Source organism: Poecilia mexicana, unplaced genomic scaffold (genome assembly GCF_051168715.1).
Source record: "Poecilia mexicana isolate PSO_F unplaced genomic scaffold, ASM5116871v1 scaffold_4, whole genome shotgun sequence".
In the NCBI taxonomy this organism is placed as follows: Eukaryota; Metazoa; Chordata; class Actinopteri; order Cyprinodontiformes; family Poeciliidae; genus Poecilia; species Poecilia mexicana.
The window spans coordinates 2,467,661-2,487,775 of record NW_028263373.1 but is presented as its reverse complement, the minus strand read 5'-3'; the positions used below and the strand labels follow the sequence as shown (position 1 = coordinate 2,487,775).

The window sequence follows — 20,115 nt, the reverse complement described above, 5'->3', positions numbered from 1 at the left end:
ACACACACACACACACACACACACACACATTCCTGTCTCACTATCCTTGTATGGACTTGTAATTTCTGTAACAAAACCCTGACCTTTTCCCTAAAACTAGCCACCTCGTGTCCTATCCCTACCACAAAAGTTGTGTTTTTACATTGTGTGGACATAGTAAAATGTCCGCACAACAAATAATGCCCACACAATACTGGCAAAACATAGGATCTTATTTTAAGTAAATAATATTTAAATATTGATTTTAAAAAGTACAAGTTCCACTTATGGTATTACATTTTTCCTATGTAAAGTTATGTTTTTACATTGTGTGGACATGGCAAAATAAGCTGAAAACAAGAAATGTCAACACAGTGCTGGTCGTTAGCTTTTTGGCAAAGCATTGTGAGTAAATAATTAATACATATTGATTTAAAAAAGCACTTCTTCCACTTATAAGTAGACGTTTTCCCATGTAGAGTTATGCTTCAGAAATCCTATACAACATGTCTGGATGTACAGTGTGTGGTGTGGAGCCACACGGCAAATATTCACTCACCAACATCCAGACGTCAGACGGCAAATCTCGCAAAGCCTCTCGAGATCAACCGTGAGTTCAGAGAACGAAGAAGAAGCGACGGCGACTGAGACAAAGCGATACTGAGACGTCTCCTTTCCGGTAGGCCATGACGGTTTTGTGTCGTTCGTGCATTTTAGATTTTCCTTCGTGTTTCCGTCACCTCGCTTTCTGACTGGCTACCAGTGACGGCGTTAGAAACAAGGCATTCCTGTTGGTTTTGGTAAGTATTTGCCATACAGCGCGGGGCATTCTGGGTAAATTCAACCAAACAAACATGCCAGTCTAGTGCTAGCAGGAGGAATGGCTCGAGGTCTTTAAGCAAAAAATCATCCTGCAACCAAATCTGATGCCTCCATTTTTGCCCAGCCCCTCTGTGCGTGTGGATGAACTCGGAGTGCACTTAAGGCTTCGACTGCGCAGATTATAAACGGGCAAAAATGTGAGAATTGGGACAGAACGCCCCTGTGTTGTAACCTTGACATCCAAAATGGCGGGACTACTCACTGTTTAGGTATATGTGCTACTATCCATCATTTTCTGTACACCCTTGTCCTTAGTGGGGTCGGGAGATTATGTGCTACTACAAAAGTACAAATACAATAAAAAATATTTTAAATGTACAGTAAAGGTATTTTTGCTTTCCTACATCATTGCTGGAGATATTTGGCTGTTCAAGTGCATTTTGTTATGACTTGTTGAATACAGAAAATTCAATGTAATCACACGCGTTCAGTGAAACAAAAATTATTTAAATACTTTACTTTTGAAAACTGATTTTATTCATAAAGGAACATTTTCTCCATCTGTTTGCTTCCCGTGGAGAAAACAACCCGAGGTGATCTTGTCTAAACATGAGCAGAACCAGTTCTGTGATGAGATAAAACCCTCTCAGGACCGTTTGTTTTGGATATTTATTGGGATCCAAATGTGCGGCATCAGACTCAGCTGAAGTGAAAACATAAATTTATGAACTCGCTCTGTGTCTGTGTGGAAATCTCCTCTGATACCATGATTTATATCATGATACATGACATGTTATAAGGATATAACATATATATAACATGATATAAATGATACCATGTTATTAGCAGTGCGGATAACGTCTGCGCTCCTTAAATGAGACGCAGAAAGAAAAAGGAGCAGCGATGACGATCAACAGCCTTCTTCACTAGAACGCTGCTGGGAATCGCTGGATTCTTGGAAAGCTGAAGGACACAGTGGGAATAAACAGATTCAGAACGACCCAGAGACAGAGAGGGGAGCACAGAGACAGTCAGGACTTAAAAAATTTTCACATTTTCCTCAAGAAGTCCAGAGGAACAGCCCAAGTTCCAGACTTTGACTGGGCCACTGTAACAGCTTGGTTATGGATTAAAGCTTCAGCTGCTGGGCAGATGTTCATACTTTGACTTAAGGTTCTCTGGAGGAGGAGCTCATGCAGCTGCAAATCAATCCCACATCATCATCTCTCCACCACCGTGCCTCACAGTCAGAATGCTGATCTTGTCTCCAAACACGGTTCTGCTTCTCTTCGTTTGGGTCAAACATCTCCACGTTGGTCTCATCCAGCCCGACCACCGGGCCTCAGGGCCTCCAGATGGGAAGGATTTCCTCCGCCTTGTGTTGTGGTGAGCGGGTTATCCGTCAGCCGCTGCTCAGCGGGAAGGTTGGAGTTTGAAATCCAAGTTTTTCTTCTTTTCTTCGGTTTTCATTTTTCATGCGGGGCCTGCTTGAACGTTGGTGTGTGAGCTGCATCGCCATACGTCATGGTTTTTATTCAGCTCGCAGATTAAAACCTCCGCAGTCAGCAGCACCTGATCCCGGCTCAAAGCTATGCTCACTGGATGAAATATTACATGTTCAGAACCGAACCGGGTCAGGGGAAAGAAAGTCTGTAACGAATCCCTGCCTGGAGGCCTGAGCAGAGCTGAGAAGAAACGGCGCAGAAAAGCACTTTGAGAGGCTTGACGACACGCTGGGAGAAAGAAGAGGCAGCCAGCTCATCATCATCTGATCTATTTCTCTGCACTGACATGATTTACTGTGAGAACTGAGGAGAAAGCGCATTCCTCCAGCGGATCCCCCAGCGGATCCTCCGGGGAAACGCCGCTGCTCTCCTCGCTGGAAGCTCCCGGCTCTGGAGTCGGACCGACCGAGTTCCTCCTTTCTCCAGATCCCAGAGAGGATCCAGCTGATCCCCCGCTGCTTTCTCCCGGAGGTGTTTACTGTCGCCACGGGACGCAGCGAGCCGCAACACGGAGGCAGGCCGTCGGCCTGCAGGGCTGCTAGCGGCCTCTAGAGGCCGAGCGGGGCATTACAACCTGAGACCTCAATGCAACGTCAGAGCTTTACAGGAAAGGCCTCAATAAAATGAAAATAGACAAATAATTTCTAAATGCATCATGAAATAATACATTTATCTAAAATATTCTATATTAATATAATATAATATAAATATAATTATATATACATAAAATATGTGATTATGTACATATGTGTGTGTCATAAAATAAATAGCATCATAGACATGGCAAATTATAATACAAATGACAAATAAATGTATAATAAAATACCAAATATTTACATAATAATAAAATAATAAAATGAATTTAAAAGTTTTTTATAAAAAGACTTAAATAAAATGTATGTTAATTTTTAGAAAATTATTTAGAATATGCAGATGATGCCTGTCTTCCTACTTATCATAAAATAACATACTTTTCATAATATTGAATAGAACGTAGGAAGCACAAAAATTTTAGAACATAACGAAAGAAAAGATGCAAATGGAAATAATCCACTGATGACTAAAACTGGTAAAACTTATTTATATTTTAAGTTTTTCTTTTAAAACAAATTTATTCCCAAACTGGCAGCAAATTGCATGGTCTTGTCCAATCAGGTCGTTTAGAAGTCGGTGCCGAGAGGAGCAGCTTCATCGCTGCTGTTGGCAGATGCAGTTTATGCGTCAGATATACAGACGTACCAGAAACGAGCAAATACAAAAGTTCCGGCCGGAACCTTTGTATGTAGAAAAAATTGATGTAATTATTTAATCAAAATTAAAGTCCCGGCCCTAAATAATAATGCTAAATGTCCAAATAATCCTGGCAGTGTGTTAAAACACACTCTGGTCAGTAGAGCAGTCCTCTTAAAGGTTGTGGGTTCGATTCTGGCTTCTCCTCTGATGTTGATGTACATTTCATAGAGATGAGAAACTGAGAACAGAACTTTTTCATTCTGTGCCGTGACAACAAAATGAGGACGTTATATCCAACACACTCAGTAAAGAAGAGTTATCCTGTTAAAGCACCAGGATCTGCTGACAGTTCCTGGGATTCCAAGCAAAGCAGATGAAGCCAAACAGTTTTTCTCAACAGTGTCATTGAAGGAAAGCAGTCATTTGTAATTTGCAGCATTGGATATTATGTTTTATTATATGTTCATTGGGACAGTCGGCGTTTCATGTGCGAGCCGAAGCGTTCCCAGACACAAACTCTGCATTTGATACGCCCGGTGTGGGTTTGAAAGGCTGCGCGCCGCTGGCGTGACGGGACAAATTAGTGTTACTGCAGCTAATGTATTCAAGCGGCTGCAGGCCGCGCTGAGCTGCATTAGAAACGATAGCTCTGACTGTCAGCGACGCTAACCGCTCCTGAAAAGGTGACGGCACATTTGGCTGCCATTAGCCGCCGCAGCTACAAGTTTAACTTTGGGCCATTTTGATCTTTAATTCATGCTGGATGTGGAAACGCAGGGAGGGTCATCTCACGCCAGGCAGCCCGGGCCTCACAGGAACGGGATGGATGTCCTCTGGACGGGTTTCATCCAGACAGAACCTGACAGAACCTGAAGACAAGCCAGCCCTGATATATGAAAACAGGCTCTGTTTGTTCAAACCGGGCCGTATCTGATCCACCTCAGGCTCCAGCTGAAAACCATTAAACCAAAAACAATCTGCTGCCTCTGCTGTTTAGAAAAACACAATAATCCTGAGGAGAATTAGTCCCAGGAGAGGACAAGGTCTTCCTCATCCCGCAGCTCGCCCACCGGGGGTTTATGCTTAACTGTAAATAATTTGTTGCTTTTAATGATTTATTTAAGCGGCTCTTCTTCCAGAGTGGAAAGGTTACAGGTTTAAACGCAGCTCTGAGTTTATTATGGATTTTCTCTGTTCCATGCTGGTTGTAAAGCCACACAGTCAAAACTTAACAGCAATAATTTAGGTTTTTTTTAAGCCTTTTATCAGAGGAAAACGATGGAGATTCACTTTTCAAACTGATATATTCACCTTATTGATATTCATTCATTTACAGTTAATTAAATATTGCTTAATTAGCTAGATATTTATTTTGAAGCTAAACGTTTGCTCTGTGAATTTAGCTTGATAAATAGCTCCAAACTAAATATTTCATACTAACTATCTGGTAGAAAGCTAAATATTTAGCTCCAAACTAAATACTTAGCATCTAAATAGTTTAACATCTGTTTATTTTGCATATATGATGAAGCTGATGCTCCTGTGATCTGCATTTGGTTAAAATGATTTTGTCAGCTGTCAGTGTTTCCAAACGGAAAATTATGGCCAACAGAATAATTTAAGATTGTCGTGTTTCTGAGTTTAAACTGCAACAATAAAATATTCCAGTTTCTATAGTTTAATGTTTTATTCATAAAAAATGCAAAAGCTGAAAGACAGACGAACAGATGGATACTCACCAAAATAAACGCAAAAATGAGATGAAATTGTTCATTTTTAATAAATACAGTTTATTCATAATTTTATTTGCTCGGTGCTGATTGAAGCAAAATTAAAATCTCTTTATTTGACCGTATTTAATAAAGTTATTTTCCCAGTTATAGGATGGAGGATGAGAATAAAGTTTAATTTTCAGCAGAACTTTAAATGTAAAGAGAAACATCATCCATAAAAATATAAAACAAGAATATTTACATCTGATGCAGCTCTTCACTGCAGCTACAGGCCCTGGCCGTCGCATGAACGTCCAGATTCACCTCTCAGACAAACCCGACCAGCTTGGAACCAGAACCATGTTTTTCCAGAACCTTAAAACCCATCTGGTGTGGACTGAAACGTTTCTGAGAGGAGGCTGTTCACTTCATGGCCATCATCCAGACGGGCATGATGACCTCTGGGAAGCCTTCCTGCCGCTCCACGGCCAGGATGTCCAGGCCGGCCTTGGACACGATGACCTTCATGATGTCCAGGTGGCGGCTGATGCTGCTGTCCATGGGGTCCAGCTTGCAGCCCTGCCGCGCCATGTTGTCCTTGATGATGAGGACGCCGTTGGGGCGGAGGCTCTTCTTGCAGCGAATCAGGAAGTTCAGCAGGTCTTTGTCTGTCAGGTGGCCTGAAGGAAGAGAGGCCGAGCCGTTAGCCGGGTTACTTCTGACCCAAAACCTCTGAAGTGGTTGATCAGAGCCGGCCCAAGGCACATGCAAGCCAAGCAACCACCAGGGGGCCCCCAAGAACATTATAAAATCTATATATACACTTAAAATATGATTCCCATTGTTGCTATTGTTGTTTCACAAAGTAAAAGCTTCTGCCACTTTTAGGAAGTTTAAGATTTCAGACTTGTTTACTTCTGACTGTAAACATGTTTATCAGCTGATTTCACACAGTTAAAATGGCGCGTTTAATACCGCTTTGCATTTCACAGTAAAATATGTTTAAACTTCGTTTCGTCTGCAAGGCTGAAGTCAGTCGCCATCATTTTTTGGACTAAATTTCTGTCCAGTATCTGATAGCCGGACCGGACCGGAGCCGGGTCGAAGCGGACCGGAGCCGGATCGAAGCGGACCGGACCGGAGCCGGGTCGAAGCGGACCGGAGCCGAGTCGAAGCGGACCGGAGCTGGGTCGAAGAGGACCGGAGCCGAGTCGAAGCGGACCGGAGCTGGGTCGAAGAGGACCGGAGCCGGGTCGAAGCGGACCGGAGCCGGGTCGAAGCGGACCGGGTCGAAGCGGACCGGAGCCGGGTCGAAGCGGACCGGGTCGAACCGGACCGGAGCCGGGTCGAAGCGGACCGGAGCCGGATCGAAGCGGACCGGACCGGAGCCGGGTCGAAGCGGACCGGGTCGAAGCGGACCGGAGCCGAGTCGAAGCGGACCGGAGCCGGGTCGAAGCGGACCGGAGCCGAGTCGAAGCGGACCGGAGCCGAGTCGAAGCGGACCGGGTCGAAGCGGACCGGAGCCGGATCGAAGCGGACCGGAGCCGGGTCGAACCGGACCGGGTCGGTGTGAATGCTCTTCCAGATTTCTCCGTGGATCAGCTGAAGCTGGAATCAGGGCGATCTCAGTGCCGAGCAGGAAGTACTCACACGCCACCCACTGCATCCAGATGACGTCGTACTTGTTGCGGGGGGGCGTGAACTCCTGCAGGTTGAAGCAGTAGTAGGTCTCGATGCGGTCGGCGGCGGCGCCCAGGTACTCCTCGTGTGCGTGGAGGAGGAAGTGCTCCATCATGTCGGCCATCTCGACTTTCTCAAACACGGGAAGAAGGACGGCCTTGGAGACGCGTCCGATCCCGGAGCCGCAGTCCAGAGCGCAGTGGGTCCCGGCTTTACCCGGCCCCTGTTGGGAAAGTGGGAGACCTTACATCAACGATGCGTCAAAGTGTGACTTCAGCTTCATTCCCTAAAGGTTTTGATTTTTCTGATTGTTTTGTCTCCCGTTTCTGATCTTCATGTCACAAAATGTTTGAGATTTAGGAACTGAAATAGTTAAAAACCAATCATCTGTTGTAAAATTCTCCTGAAACGTGGTTGAATCTGACATCAGGATGGGTGTGTAAAGTTACTTTCCATATTTAAAATCTCCATGAAGCTCTGCGCTGGTTGCCGAGGCGTTTGGGTTCAGAAGAGCCAACAGTTCGGCTCCTCAGGGCTTCAAAGCAGTGAACTTTACCACCAGTCAGCAACTAAAAGTCAGCTCGGCTTGAATCACGGCGGCTTTTCTTCCCTTTGGTTTGCTGTTCTGACCTCAGCCCAACCCTTCTGTGTCGGGGGCCCCTGGGTGTGATCCGATGGAGGAAGGGGCCCCTGAGGAGCCCCTGGTTTCAGTGAATTACTGCCACATTTCTCTGCCTGTATTTATACATCTGCTTAACACGGACGGATTTTTCTGCCACTTCTAATGCTCATGAAGGTGTTTGTATTTAAAAATCCTGTGTAAATATACAAAAATAAATTTTTTTTCTCTACAGAGTTGATTGTATTAAAGTGAACAATTAGCAATTAGCTGTACTTTCTGTGTTGAAGTGGCTTCTCAAGTACGGAGGGAAATTTCTGCAACCACAGACTAAAGTTTAAAAAGTGGAAAATACTGGCTGGTTTTCACATTCTCAACCATGTGGTCATAATTTAAAGAGAAAATGGTCAAAGTAAACAAGTAGCTTCCTTTTTAACTGGAAATGAACATCCACAGCAACATTTACAGATTTTATGGTGTTTTAAATTAAAAAGCAAACATTATAAATCACGGCCTCTTCGGGAAGAAATCCTTTTCCTGCTTTGAGCAGAATAAAATGATCCGACATGTTAGCGGTGACAGCCGGGTTATTGTTTTCTGTCATTTATCAAATCCTAATTAAATACATGCAGCATTTACTCAGTTTAGTCCATTTTATTCATATGGTAAAGTAATTTTATTTATACAGCACATTTTCAGCAACAAGGCAGCCAAAGTGCTTATGAAGCCAAATTAGAACATCTCATCTAAATGAGTTTAATCCAGTTAGCAGTGGAGGCTAACAGGCTAGCTCCAGTTAGCAGTGGAGGCTAACAGGCTAGCTCCAGTTAGCAGTGGAGGCTAACAGGCTAGCTGAAGCAACGCCCTGATCATAAACGTTAGCTGCTCTCGCTCTGAGCGACGCGCCGACTGCAGGAGCCCAAATTCAGTTTTACTTCATTCAATCTGGGGATAAATTAAGTTTATATTCCTTATGATAATTCAGGTTTATTAATCTAAAAATTACTGTTTACCAGTTAAAACTCTCATGTAAGAATTTATTACATCAGTCACTAAGGCTCTCTTACATAAATATGCCCTGCTTACTTATTAAGCAGTGGAGGGGAGACACAGTTTCCTGACCTAATTATTCTTTTACTCTTTATTGTAAAGAGTAAAATTACATCTGTATCATTTTTATTTTTAAGTAAACAGTTGAAATGTGTGAAGAGGATCCACTCCGGTTTCTGTCATGCAGAGGACTGAAAGGAAAATATGGAGAGAGTCAAGTTTATGGTTTCATTAATTAGGATCCTACAGCAAGTCATGATTTAGCAGGAGCTAACAGAAAGCGCTAATTTCAACCATGTTGAATTAGCCAGTAGAATTAGTTCTGGGAATAAAACCCATCGGTTTGTGTTCTGACTGTACTGCAGTGTCAGCCAGTAGCGGCGCCTGTAACTCCTGAGCCGTGCTGTGTTTATATTAAAAGCTCTTTAAAGCACAAAGTGTTGGCAGTTTATAATTAGAGCAGCTGTTTAACAGATCCTGGATATAAGCAGGTCTCTGGGCCAAACATGTCCCCAGAATTAGCAACAGCAGCTAAAACAAACCTGCTCAGACCCGTCATGCGCCGCATGCATGCGCCCTTCCGCACGATTATTATTTATATTCATCTAGACACATTTGTCTCTGTCGAAGACAACATAAAGGACGTTTTATCAGCTTTATTAGTTATGAATCTAATTTATAACCCGGTTTCTGGAGCAACAGCAGCTTTTAGATCCTGTAAAACCTTTGATTTCCTAGGAACGGTGCAGAGCCTTTAAAATACCGCCTTAAAATCTGAGACATAATGTGCATAACGCCAGAGGACTGATGTCAGAAATGATCACCATTTAATGTTGCTTCAACGTTCTGGTGGTAAAACAAACGACAGACACACGTCATCATATTAACAATCAGCTACCAAAATCCAAATAAAAGCCTGAAGTTTTATGATCTTATTGAAATAGATTTACTCAGAAAATTGACTCAAATCTTCCACCGACAGGTTGAAATTCATCTCAGCCGTAACATTTTCCTCATCCAGATGAACATTCAAATCTTTAGTTTTTAATAAAAAAAATCAATCAAAAAGTCTTCTTGCAGAAGAACCGACGGTCCTCCAAACCCGACTTTGATAAGACAAAGGATCGTTTTTTTGTTCTTTTTTGAAAAGTTCAGTTTGCTTGTCTCCAGCTCACCGTGTTGAAAAGTTGCCTGTTACTTAAAGGAAACATGTCCAGCACTGTTCACTGACTCATGAAGTCAATATGGATGATTTTATACGATATTGGAAGCAGCACTGGGTACTTTGCAGCGCCTTCCCCTTGTGCCTGTTCTCCGACTCAAAAAAGGACGAATTTATATGTGAAACACAACAAGGAGAAAAGAAAAGGAGGAACGGACATCGACGACTCATTTCCCATCGTTCCCATTGTTTGGACATCAAAACTCTACCATAAAATAAATACTGATCAGAACCAAGTTTGGCCCATTTTTACTGCTCTTCCCAACTGACCCGGATTCTGATGAGGCCCATTTAGCAAATATGTTTAGTAAACAGAAAAAGTTTTGCCGTTCGTACAGCTTTGTTCAGGGCGTTTTGGTATTTATTTTAAATTGCTGACTTGTTTCCGTCTAGTTCAAACAATAGATGTAGACTTAATGATGGATCAGCTTCAGTTGGTTTCAAACCCTTAACCAGTAAAATAAAACCCGACTCTAAAGTCCAAATGGGAGAAAGAAGAACTTGTTAGAACAGTCATGCTGCTGGCAGCTCGCTCGGTCTGGATGTGTCATGATATGTGGCTTTGGTTTGGATCTTTCTTTTGTTCTTTTATTACCAGATCTTGCCATTTTACTTTATTTCTAGATGTGTCATGATATGTGGCTTTGGTTTGGATCTTTGTTGTTTTATTACCACTTCTTGCTGTTTCAGTTTATTCCATTGTGTTAGCTCCTTTATGCGTATTCCTATCTGCATTTGGACTTTTCTTCAGATTACTGTTCTTCCAGTTTATTAGTTACCTTCAGGTTCTGTCCGTTGGTTTATCGCTCACCTTTCGCTCAGCCCGTTTCCCTCCGCAGCTGTTTTTCATCTCCTGATTTCCCGCTGCCTGCGCTCTGCCGCAGCTGTTTCCACTCACCTCTGATTGGCTGCTCTGGTTTCTTTGTCACTAGCTGTGTTTCCATTACAGATGTGTGTAAAACTTTGTCGATATTCCACTAATGTCAAAAAAACACAATTTCACAATTGCGGTGTTTTCCATTAAATAAGAAATGCAATTAAAATCAGACGTAAATAAGTTGATTCACGCAATAATCCGCTTGGGCTAAAGGTTTTTTTCTTTCCATCACGAGTTCTGGTCTGCATTTGGTCTGCAAACTTATCATGATGGGATGTTGAGCAAATTTGATCTGCTTTTCGGAACAACGCATGAATCCAGGTGAAATTATTTCTGCAGAGACGGGATGACGAATTTCTCTCCTAAAATAGACTCTGATATTCGGCGGCCAGCAGCAGAGAAACCAGAAGCTGCAGAATGATCAGGTTTACTCTGAAACCAGAAACCGACGATGTCTCACAATGCAGAGGTTCTCTGGTGGCCGAGTTAATTCAGGCTGTCGCCTCTTCATTCAGATAAAACCCCCAAGAAATATTCACATTTCTATCCATCAAGAAATATGTTAAAAGCAGCGATAAAGTGAATTAAACAAATTTTATTTTAATTTTTACATTTTATTTATTTTACGTATTTTTTTAACTTTTCCAAAAAAGAAAAAAAACCCCACAAGAATAGGTAAAGAATATTTAAATTCCTGCCAATGGAAATAAGCTATAGAAGTTAAGCTTATTTTACTTTCACTTTGTTTTAAATGAAGCATCAAAACTAAACAGCAGAATCTTTCCTGTTTATTTTTATAAAACATAAAGGAATTTCAGATATATCTGTAGAAAAACTCACAAAATAAAACATGATCATCTTTAGTGACTGATTATGAAAATATGAAATAATTTTCATACATTTTTAAATTTAAAGAGTGAAAACCAGTTTTAGCTCCTCAGCTCTTTCGTCCTGACTGGGCTAACAGAGCCTGTAGTGCTGTTGAGCAACTCACCACAAACCTCTTCAGAAACTGACGGGAGCTTTCCAGGTCGACGTTGGAAATCTCAACGAAGTCTCCCATCATGCCCTCCTCGGAGGCCGGAACGTCTTCGTAGAACTTCTGCGCTCGGTAGTAGAACTGCTTCTCTCCCTTGATGAACTCACAGGTGACGGGAAACAGCTTCACTGTGGAGACCGGAGAGACACGCAGGCCGTCAGCTTTAAACACTTTGTCTCGTCATTTTACAGGAATATCATGAAGGGAAAGTTCAGCGCCCCTAAAGGGACGATCGGACCACCAGAGCCTCAGAATGCCACCCAGTCCCTGCTTGCTGACCAGTCCAACCTGTACCATTCCCCTCCACACCTGTGGGGGCGCTGCACCAAGACCCACTGAGGAAGACAGTGAGCACAACTTCCTTCTTCACCAAACGTAAACAAAATGGAAGCATCAGATTTTAGTAGTTGGAGGTTTTCTCTTTAGTCTGTAGCTAAAAACCACCAGCCATTTCTCCTGCTAGCGCTAGGCTAAGACATTAGTTTTGGTTGTATTTACCCAGAATACCCTGCGCTATAGTCCACTTCCTGCTTTTGGAGCGGTTTCCGGTCCGCTTGGCGTTCACAGATGCATGCGGGCAGCGTCAGAGCAGTGTTGCCAGGTTGGACAGCTTTCTGCTCAACTTTTGAACACATTTGGCTGGGAAAAAAAAATCTTTAGGCTGATTGTTAACATTTGGGCTTATTTTCACACCATATTTTGAGGTTTAAATAAAAATTATTTCTAAATAGTTTCCAGAAAAGCAAAAAAAACTTCTAATAAAATGCAGTGCTACTACATTTGAGTTTATTCATTTTTGGAAACCCCAGGGTAACATCTTGATTTAAGAGAACAAAAACTCAAGTCTCATTCTGCTCAGAGATTTGAGTTATTTCCAGTCCCAATGGGAAATGCTTCTGGTCAGAGTACAGAACAAACAAAACTAAGTGAATTACATATTGGACTATCAGCAAGAGTTTAATTTTGGTTGAAATTTGGGCTGGTTTTTGTTTTTGTTGGGAGTTGGACGGGTTTTATATTGTTTTTGACCTGGAGACATTCAGTCAGACCTGGCAACCCTGAGTTCACTTCAACCGAACTGAAACCGAGGTTTGGAAGCGGACCGGAGTTCAATTTCACATTCATACCTTCCCAAAAGAACCGGACTTTCTAGACAAGAGGACTGAAGTTCGATTAAAACGGACTGGAGTTTGATTTAAAAATCCCGGTGTGAAATTATGAAGGATGAATTTTCAAATTCCCGGCTGTTCTCTTGTGCTTTGAAGCAGGAAGTAAATCCTCCTCCTTGATATTTGACTGTATGTCTGTATTTCTGGCCCCGTTAGCCCCGTTAGCCCTTGTACTGTTGCCGTCCTTCTCCAGGGTTTAGCGACAGGCTGAGACAGTTTGGGAGGTCAGTTGTTGAGTTCCTTAATTTCAGATGTTTGCTTTGGATGGTTTCCTGCTTCGAGTGCGTTTTCTCATAAAACCATCTATAAATGCTCATCACTGGTTCTAAGGACTTGTGTTATGTCATTTAACAGCTGAGGAGAGCCAGGAGGAGCCGCTCCGTGCCAAGCTAAATATAGCGCTCTGCTAATCTAATTACCATCCAACATTTCCTTTGAGGTGGAGATCAGTGGTTCAGAGCAGCCAGCTGTCATGTAGTGAATGTCTCCTCCTCAGCTGCAGCATCCAAACAGCATACTCTCATACTTTGTAGCTTCTTACATTAATCACTTGATGCCGGCTGCTCTCCAGAGGAAATCCTTCGCGTTTTTGTTCATTTTTAAAGTGCAATAAAAACTTTTATCAGTATTTTATTGGCTGAAATATTTTATCTAAAAAATATATACTTTAAAAGTGATAAATTAATTGATTTTAAAAGTTTAAAAACAGAGAAGATCTGTTGATTTTGGGGCATCTAACAGCTAATTGTTCATTCTGTACCCAGAATGCATTGCTACTGGTCTCCTGCATGCTTTCTAATTGTGGCTAATAAAACAAAACCAGTAACAGAGTTATTAATATTCAGCTAGGAAACTGGAACTCAGTCAAAGTTCTGCTCTAAGGAATGATTTACTGAAGCATGGCCGTTAAAACTGTAATAGCAACTGTGATCCTGTTGAGGGCGATATAACACGTTGAGTCAACACACAAAGGGTAGTGATATGGCTCAATTTAGCACTTTAGCATTAGCTTATGCTAAATACCATGTTTAACACCTTAACAGAAATGATGTTTATGATTAGGGCTTGTGGGTTAGCGCAGCTAGCTTCTTAGCTAGTGGTGTTTACTGCTGGATTTAGCAAAGGTTGGACAGATTATTGTGAAAACTTGGACCGATATGCTCTGATGGATATTTAATACTATACATTGATTCTCTGGTTCAGTGAAACACTCCAGTCAATGTCACATGACCAAACAGACACCACATGACTGACCCTAATCATAAACATTAGCTATGCTAGCACTAAAGTACTACACCAACAAGATAGTTAGCAGAAGCTACTGCACTAATTTCAACCCTGTCAAATGTCATTTTAGCGCCTCTCTACCTGAAGAGTTAATAGCTGAAAGGACAGACATTGAACTTTATTCTACTGAAAGTTTACAAAACCTCAAAGTAAATTAGCACTTTAGAATTTTTCTGGGAAAAATAATTAAGAGAAAGGTAAGTGCGCTAGGTGTTTTCAAGGTTAGCAAAACTGCTAACTGAAAAGTTAGAGGGATGGGGTTAGGGTAGGAAGTGTGCCCACCACAGGCAAGAGGAAATCTGAACCTGCTTTGCTTCTGATGCGTTTCCCCCTCAGGACGTGTTCCTGTTCTGAATAACTAACATCCCAGTGAAAAGATGTCCGACTTCGATCTGAACGTCCTCCAGCTCCTGTTTGTTTGGATCTCCTGTAACTCGATAATCACTCGTCATGTGACACCTCAGAGGGAGGGTAAGTATAGAAAGTTCGAGCAGGACAAAAACGAGGAGACGACGGCATGACGACACCCGTCTGCCAAGGAAGTGTCACCCCAGAGCCGCCATCTTGATCTGCCTCCCGCCTTCAGAGCCCGGCTCGTTAGGTGCTGACCTTTCAGCTTCTCAGACAGAAGCTGTTCATCAGTGAAGGAAAATAAAAATGTGATGTTTCCAGTTTGAGCTTCGGTTCAGGGGGTTTAATCAGGGATATTTGGTTGAAGGTAGAAATGTTTCGTTAAGTTGTAAATAATAAGCGGGGCCCCGTTACGGTCATGTTTGGCACCAACTGACATGAGTTATTGCTTTCATGCCTGCCATGCCAGGCCATTAAAGGGCTTCACAGCGGCCGAGGCATGGATCATCTCCTGTTTCTGCAGCTTCTGGTCTGATGAGTGACAAGCTTTAAAGAGAGAAGAGCTTCGCTTAGGGTGTCACATTTAAGGTGTGTTGCTTTGTTTCTGTGGATGAAGTTCCTCAGGGCTCTGAGCTGAGATTCCTTAATTTATTTGTAGTTGACAGTTCACTGCAGAGCTGATGGTTGCTTCTAGATTTAGTGCTTTAGAGGAACCACAGCAGAACAGAGAGCGTATTCAACCATCAGGAGGTCCGATCGCTCTGGGATGTCAGAACGGCCGATTCTCCAGTTCAAGAAGTGGCTTCGCCTGGTGGACCTGCTGAAGGATGAAGGCTGCCCAGTCCGCCTCTGTTTCTCACCTCGCCCCAAAGGCATTTTCAGGGGATTGCTGCAGGAGTTTCTGTTGTTGCTCAGCAGCTGTGTTCATTTCACGCTCAGGGTGGACCAGGACGCTCGGTGTCTCTCATCCTGTTTGTCCTTCAGCAGCACAGGAAGTTGCCTGTAGAGGTTGTCTGGTGCTCTTTTCAGATTCAGGTTCTGTCGGCATCTTCAGCCTATAAAGTCTGTGAACTAGTGGCTCACAGTCTGAAACGGTTGAAATGAGATTCAGCGGGATGAGTCTCGGCTGCAAACGTTCTTCATAACCAGGTCCGTCTTCTCATCTGATCATCAAGTATGAATTATGACCAAGAAAACAGATTCCTGAGCACAAGCCGCTGAGATGAGCCGCCTCTTCAAGGCGCCTAAAGCCAAAGTCACGTCTCAGTCTAGGCGGTTCATGTCTGGCCAAGCTGGTGTGTCTTCATTGGCAGTGTGTTCCTCACTATGTGGGGGTGAATACTGACAGGATCCTGGGAGCTGCGGTCGATGCTCCAGTACCTCTGAGGGTCAGTTTCTCTGAAATCACTCCTCTGCCATAGTTGATAAAAAGATTTAAACCTCAAGGCTGGCCACTGCAGTCTGGGATTGAAAACGGTGGTTCAGACAAGATTGAAGGAGTTTTAAAGTACCGCGTTTGCTCATCCTGAGACCTAAATCCATGGACCAGTCAACGAATGCCGTCTGCTGCCAATCAAATCGCCTGTGCACAGTACGTGGCTCGTACCGTCCCTAAGGCGCTTCCAAAAACCGGAGAGGAACCGCTGCTCCTCTGCAGCCCGTTGATGAGGTTCAGCCAGTCAGATTCAGAGGAACCGTTTTCTCTCTTTTGGTTTTAGAGAATCTCTTAATGTTCTGAAAATTGTTTTAATGATATGATGATGACCTTCATTTGAAAAGAAACGACGTGCAACTCAACATAAATGTCACCATTTGATGCACTTTACTAGATTACTGTTGTAGCAAAAGGTAATTATCATCTGGAAAAATGGACATAAAATGGAATAATATCCATTTTTGTAATTTGTCAAGAGACTTCAGATACAAATTAGCTTTTTCTAATGTTTGGAGATTTTAAAATAAAATTTTCAGTTCTATTTTTAATTTGTGTAAATTTATATTGGCTTTTTGAAGGTGGATTAATTCTGCCATTCTACAAAAATCTGAAACTCAGAGTTTGAATTTAAGTAACACAATTAGACCCGAATATTTCAGAAAATTTACCGTCAACCTTCTCTGAACGAGTCCCAAAGATTCAGGTGTTCATTTAAATCTTTCAGACTAATAGATGTGAAGGTACGATTACAAATAAATGTGTTTCCTTAAACCTTGTGTGGGTCTCCGAAGGGAGCGAGTATCCCAGCCTGCGAGCGTTGCCTCTTACCCAGAGGAATCTTCTCCAGCAGGTACAGGTAGCTGGCGAAGAAGTCACTCTGGAGTTTGTGGTGCAGGTGGAAGGACATGCTGTGGCGACACATGGTGTCGTCCGTCTCCTTCCAGCGGTCCCTGAACGCCTGATGAGCCGCCTTGAACTCAAAGTTTCCTGAAGAGTTGTTGTTTTCATCTTCAAGCGTAATCTCCATGTTTCTTCCACCGGCGCTGGTCTCCAGAAACGGCGTGAAGGCGACTGACGCTTCGGATTCTGCAGCTCCCGTCTGGGACGCTGCTATATCTGTCCGGCTGAGTGATCAACACGCCTGTGGTGGTGTTCAGTGATCAGCAGAGATCTTTTTCACTCTGGACGTCCTTCCAGATCACCTGCTGGGAGGGAGGGAGGCTGAAGCCTCTCCTGGCCAACAGGCATGCAGGAAGACGCTTCACTTCAGAGCTTAAAGGTTTGAAATTCCCGTCCAGAACATGAGAATCCAACAGCTTGACAGTCATAACTTTAATCTGGACTTAAACGTTTGCGTGCTGCTCTAACCAGCAGCCTCTCCAGTTGCTCCTGTGAGTAAACGGTGTTCCAGATTTAAATGCTTCATCTTCACTCTGCAAACTGTGCACAAATATCATGATACATTGTTTTTTTATTGTGCCAGGACACTTACAGTAAGTCCCAAATGTGTGAAACTCTTTCACCTCTCTGCCCACCAAGCTGAGCTCTGCCTGGTTTCACTAACAGAACTGGACCAGCGCCGCAGTGGGGCTCATTTCAGCTCTGGAGCCTCAGACCTGCCCACCGCCGATTATTATTAATCATGTAATTATAATCTTACATGCTCAGTCTGTAACAGTGCACTGCTAGATAAAGTCTTATATTTCATCGCATTTTTCTACAATGTTTATGTGATCAGTCCGCCGTCATCACGGCTGCTCACAGCACAGAAATGAAAACAAAAAAAGAAAGAGGAAACCGGGCCGTGTGGCCCAAACGTCCCACCGGGAAACGTCCCGGTTCTCCCGGTTAGTGCGAGAACCGTAAAGAACCACAAATTAAAGCACTAAAAGCCAAATGAAACTCTCCTACGGAAATGTATCAAACACAAGAGAGTGAATGTTTGCATGAACTTTCCCAGTAGGTCAGTAAAATAAGCTGTTTATTTATCTTTAACATTTCCAACAAATATTTTGTCTTTGGATCAGTTTCTTCCTCTGACGGTCTGTTCGCTCCGTCCAGCCCAACCATCCCGACACGTTCATGTTTTTATTGCTTCAGTCTGAGGAACTTCAGAGTCAGGGCCGTGCAGAGGCCACTAAAAGGGCAGGTGCTCAAGCACCCCCAGCCCCCCCCTCTGCACGTGCCTGTTCAGAGTTCTCTGTTGAACTCAGGGCCTCTTTCCTCACATCTCTAGATAAATACATGAAATACGTCTTTACAGTGCATAAATAGTTGTACTGACATTTAGTGTTGAGGCCTTTTATCATTATGCAGTGTGGTCACAATAAAAAAACTAGACTTTTATTCTTTTGCACTTCGAATCTCAAAACAAATGTGAACCTATAAAAATGAAATCTAGAGATACTGCAGTGGAAATAAATCTGTTGTAAAACAAAAAATAATTATTTTGGTGAAAAAATACCAAAATTAAACTTGAAAGATTTAAATTTCACTCTGATTCTGTAACTTCATTAGAAAGCTCGTCTTTAGTAGCTCAGCGAAGCTTCGATGTGAATTTCTAACAAAATGTTCTGCATAAACAGACTGAAGGAATTGATGAGTTTTTCTCTTTGCAGTTTTTCTGCTGCAGCAGCAGCAACAGGCTGCAACCAGAATATGAGAAGATCTGCCTGAGAAACGATCTGGTGTGTTTCTGACCCTTCACACAAATGTCTCTGCCTCGTTCCTGACAGCCTGCGGACAAAATTAGAGCGGTGACATCAGCTGAGCAAATGTTTTCAGGAGAGCCGACCCGCCGTAGGCCGGACCGGCTCCACCTGGTGACCGGCTGTTTCAGCTAAATACGCTCAATGATTCAAACCAAATATTTTATTTTGCTTGGTTGGCTTTTAATTTCTGATGTTTGTTTTATGTTTTATGGTCAGAGACGCCGCCTCTGAGAAATCACCATGACGATTTTGCCTGGCAACAGGAGCCAATGACATACAAACCATCCTGCACACAGGAAACAATCGAGTACTAGTGGCAGAGAAACATCCCACAGCATGATTCTGCCACCACCATGCTGGACAGTTTGACTATTTCAGTCTCAACTTGTCTTCTCTGAACAAATAGATCAATCTTCGTCTTTGATGTTAAAAAATACATTTTTATAGTCTTTGTTTTTTAGTTTTCAGACTTTCAGTTCATGCTGATGTGAGGCTGGTTCACATTTCAGCATTTTGAAGAACTCCAGTCTGAGCAGGACGGCTTCGGTCAGTTTGTTTCCTCCGATATTCTCAGCAGTGATTTGCTTACTGAATCCATAAAGTAGAAGCAGGGCAGCAGAAACTACAGCATGGCTCCTGGTGGAGAAGAACCGACTCTCTGAACCAGAGAGAAACTCCGGCCATGAGCAGCGACCCGTTTTGACCTTTCCTCAGGTCAGCCGCTGTGTTGACCTCCTGACCTCGGTCTGCAGCATCCATCATCTCTACAGACGCATTTCAGCCTAAAAGAGGAACAGTTTTACAGAATAACATCCAGGGCCAGTTTCTGCTTTACTCTGACATCCCGCCACTGTCCTGTCGCTCATCAATCCTTCCCACGGCTCCCTAAACGGTCCATCCATCCAGAAGTCCCCAGAGGCCTGTACGCAGTATTTAGAGCAGATATGCATGGTTTCCTTTTTTAATGTTTTCTTTTTGACGTAGAGAGAAACATGGACACACCTGCCACCCTTGAAACATCAAATTTAATTGAAAATATGCTTCATACCTGAAAAGGAAGACTCAAACTGTAGCAATGGTCTAGTTAAAGTCTAGACCTCAGCCTAACCTTTAGAGACAAGAAGAGGCCAAGATTCATCTGGAGGGTGAGTTTTTATATTATCAAGATTAAATGGAAATAATTTTCAATCCTGGTAGAGACGAGATCATTTTCATGATCTCTCTTAAGTATTCTTAAAAGAGGGTTACTGTGGGCTCCAGTAGCCAAATTCAGAATATCTTGCTGTGCTACATAGGAATAAAAAATGGCTGATGTGAAATTAGTCCTGAATATCCTGAAGAACATTTTCAAGCCAAGCAGAAATGTTTCCCTTTGCTCTCACTAAATAAAAGTTTCCCTAAAACTTACATGAAACTCTGGAAAA

The 20,115-nt window shown here is 42.9% G+C and overlaps 1 protein-coding gene across 1 annotated transcript; it reads right to left on the bottom strand.

Moving 5' to 3' along the window:
• Positions 1 to 5,300: 5,300 nt before the first annotated feature.
• Positions 5,301 to 17,203, bottom strand: ntmt2 (N-terminal Xaa-Pro-Lys N-methyltransferase). The gene is made up of 4 exons (XM_014997732.2): positions 16,809 to 17,203; positions 11,694 to 11,866; positions 6,902 to 7,154; positions 5,301 to 5,931 (listed from the first exon to the last, which is right to left on the bottom strand). Exons 1-4 carry the CDS (start codon positions 17,005 to 17,007, stop codon positions 5,675 to 5,677), a joined length of 882 nt encoding a protein of 293 aa, XP_014853218.1. The 5' UTR covers positions 17,008 to 17,203; the 3' UTR covers positions 5,301 to 5,674.
• Between the last annotated feature and the right edge of the window lie 2,912 nt (positions 17,204 to 20,115).

Coding starts and splice junctions, on each gene's coding strand:
- ntmt2 (XM_014997732.2), bottom strand. CDS start 17,007: ATGGAGATTACGCTTGAAGATGAAAACAACAACTCTTCAGGAAACTTT. Junction 11,867..16,808: donor GCTGGAGAAGATTCCTCTGG/GTAAGAGGCAAC, acceptor CGGTCTCCACAG/TGAAGCTGTTTCCCGTCACC. Junction 7,155..11,693: donor AGTTTCTGAAGAGGTTTGTG/GTGAGTTGCTCA, acceptor CTTTCCCAACAG/GGGCCGGGTAAAGCCGGGAC.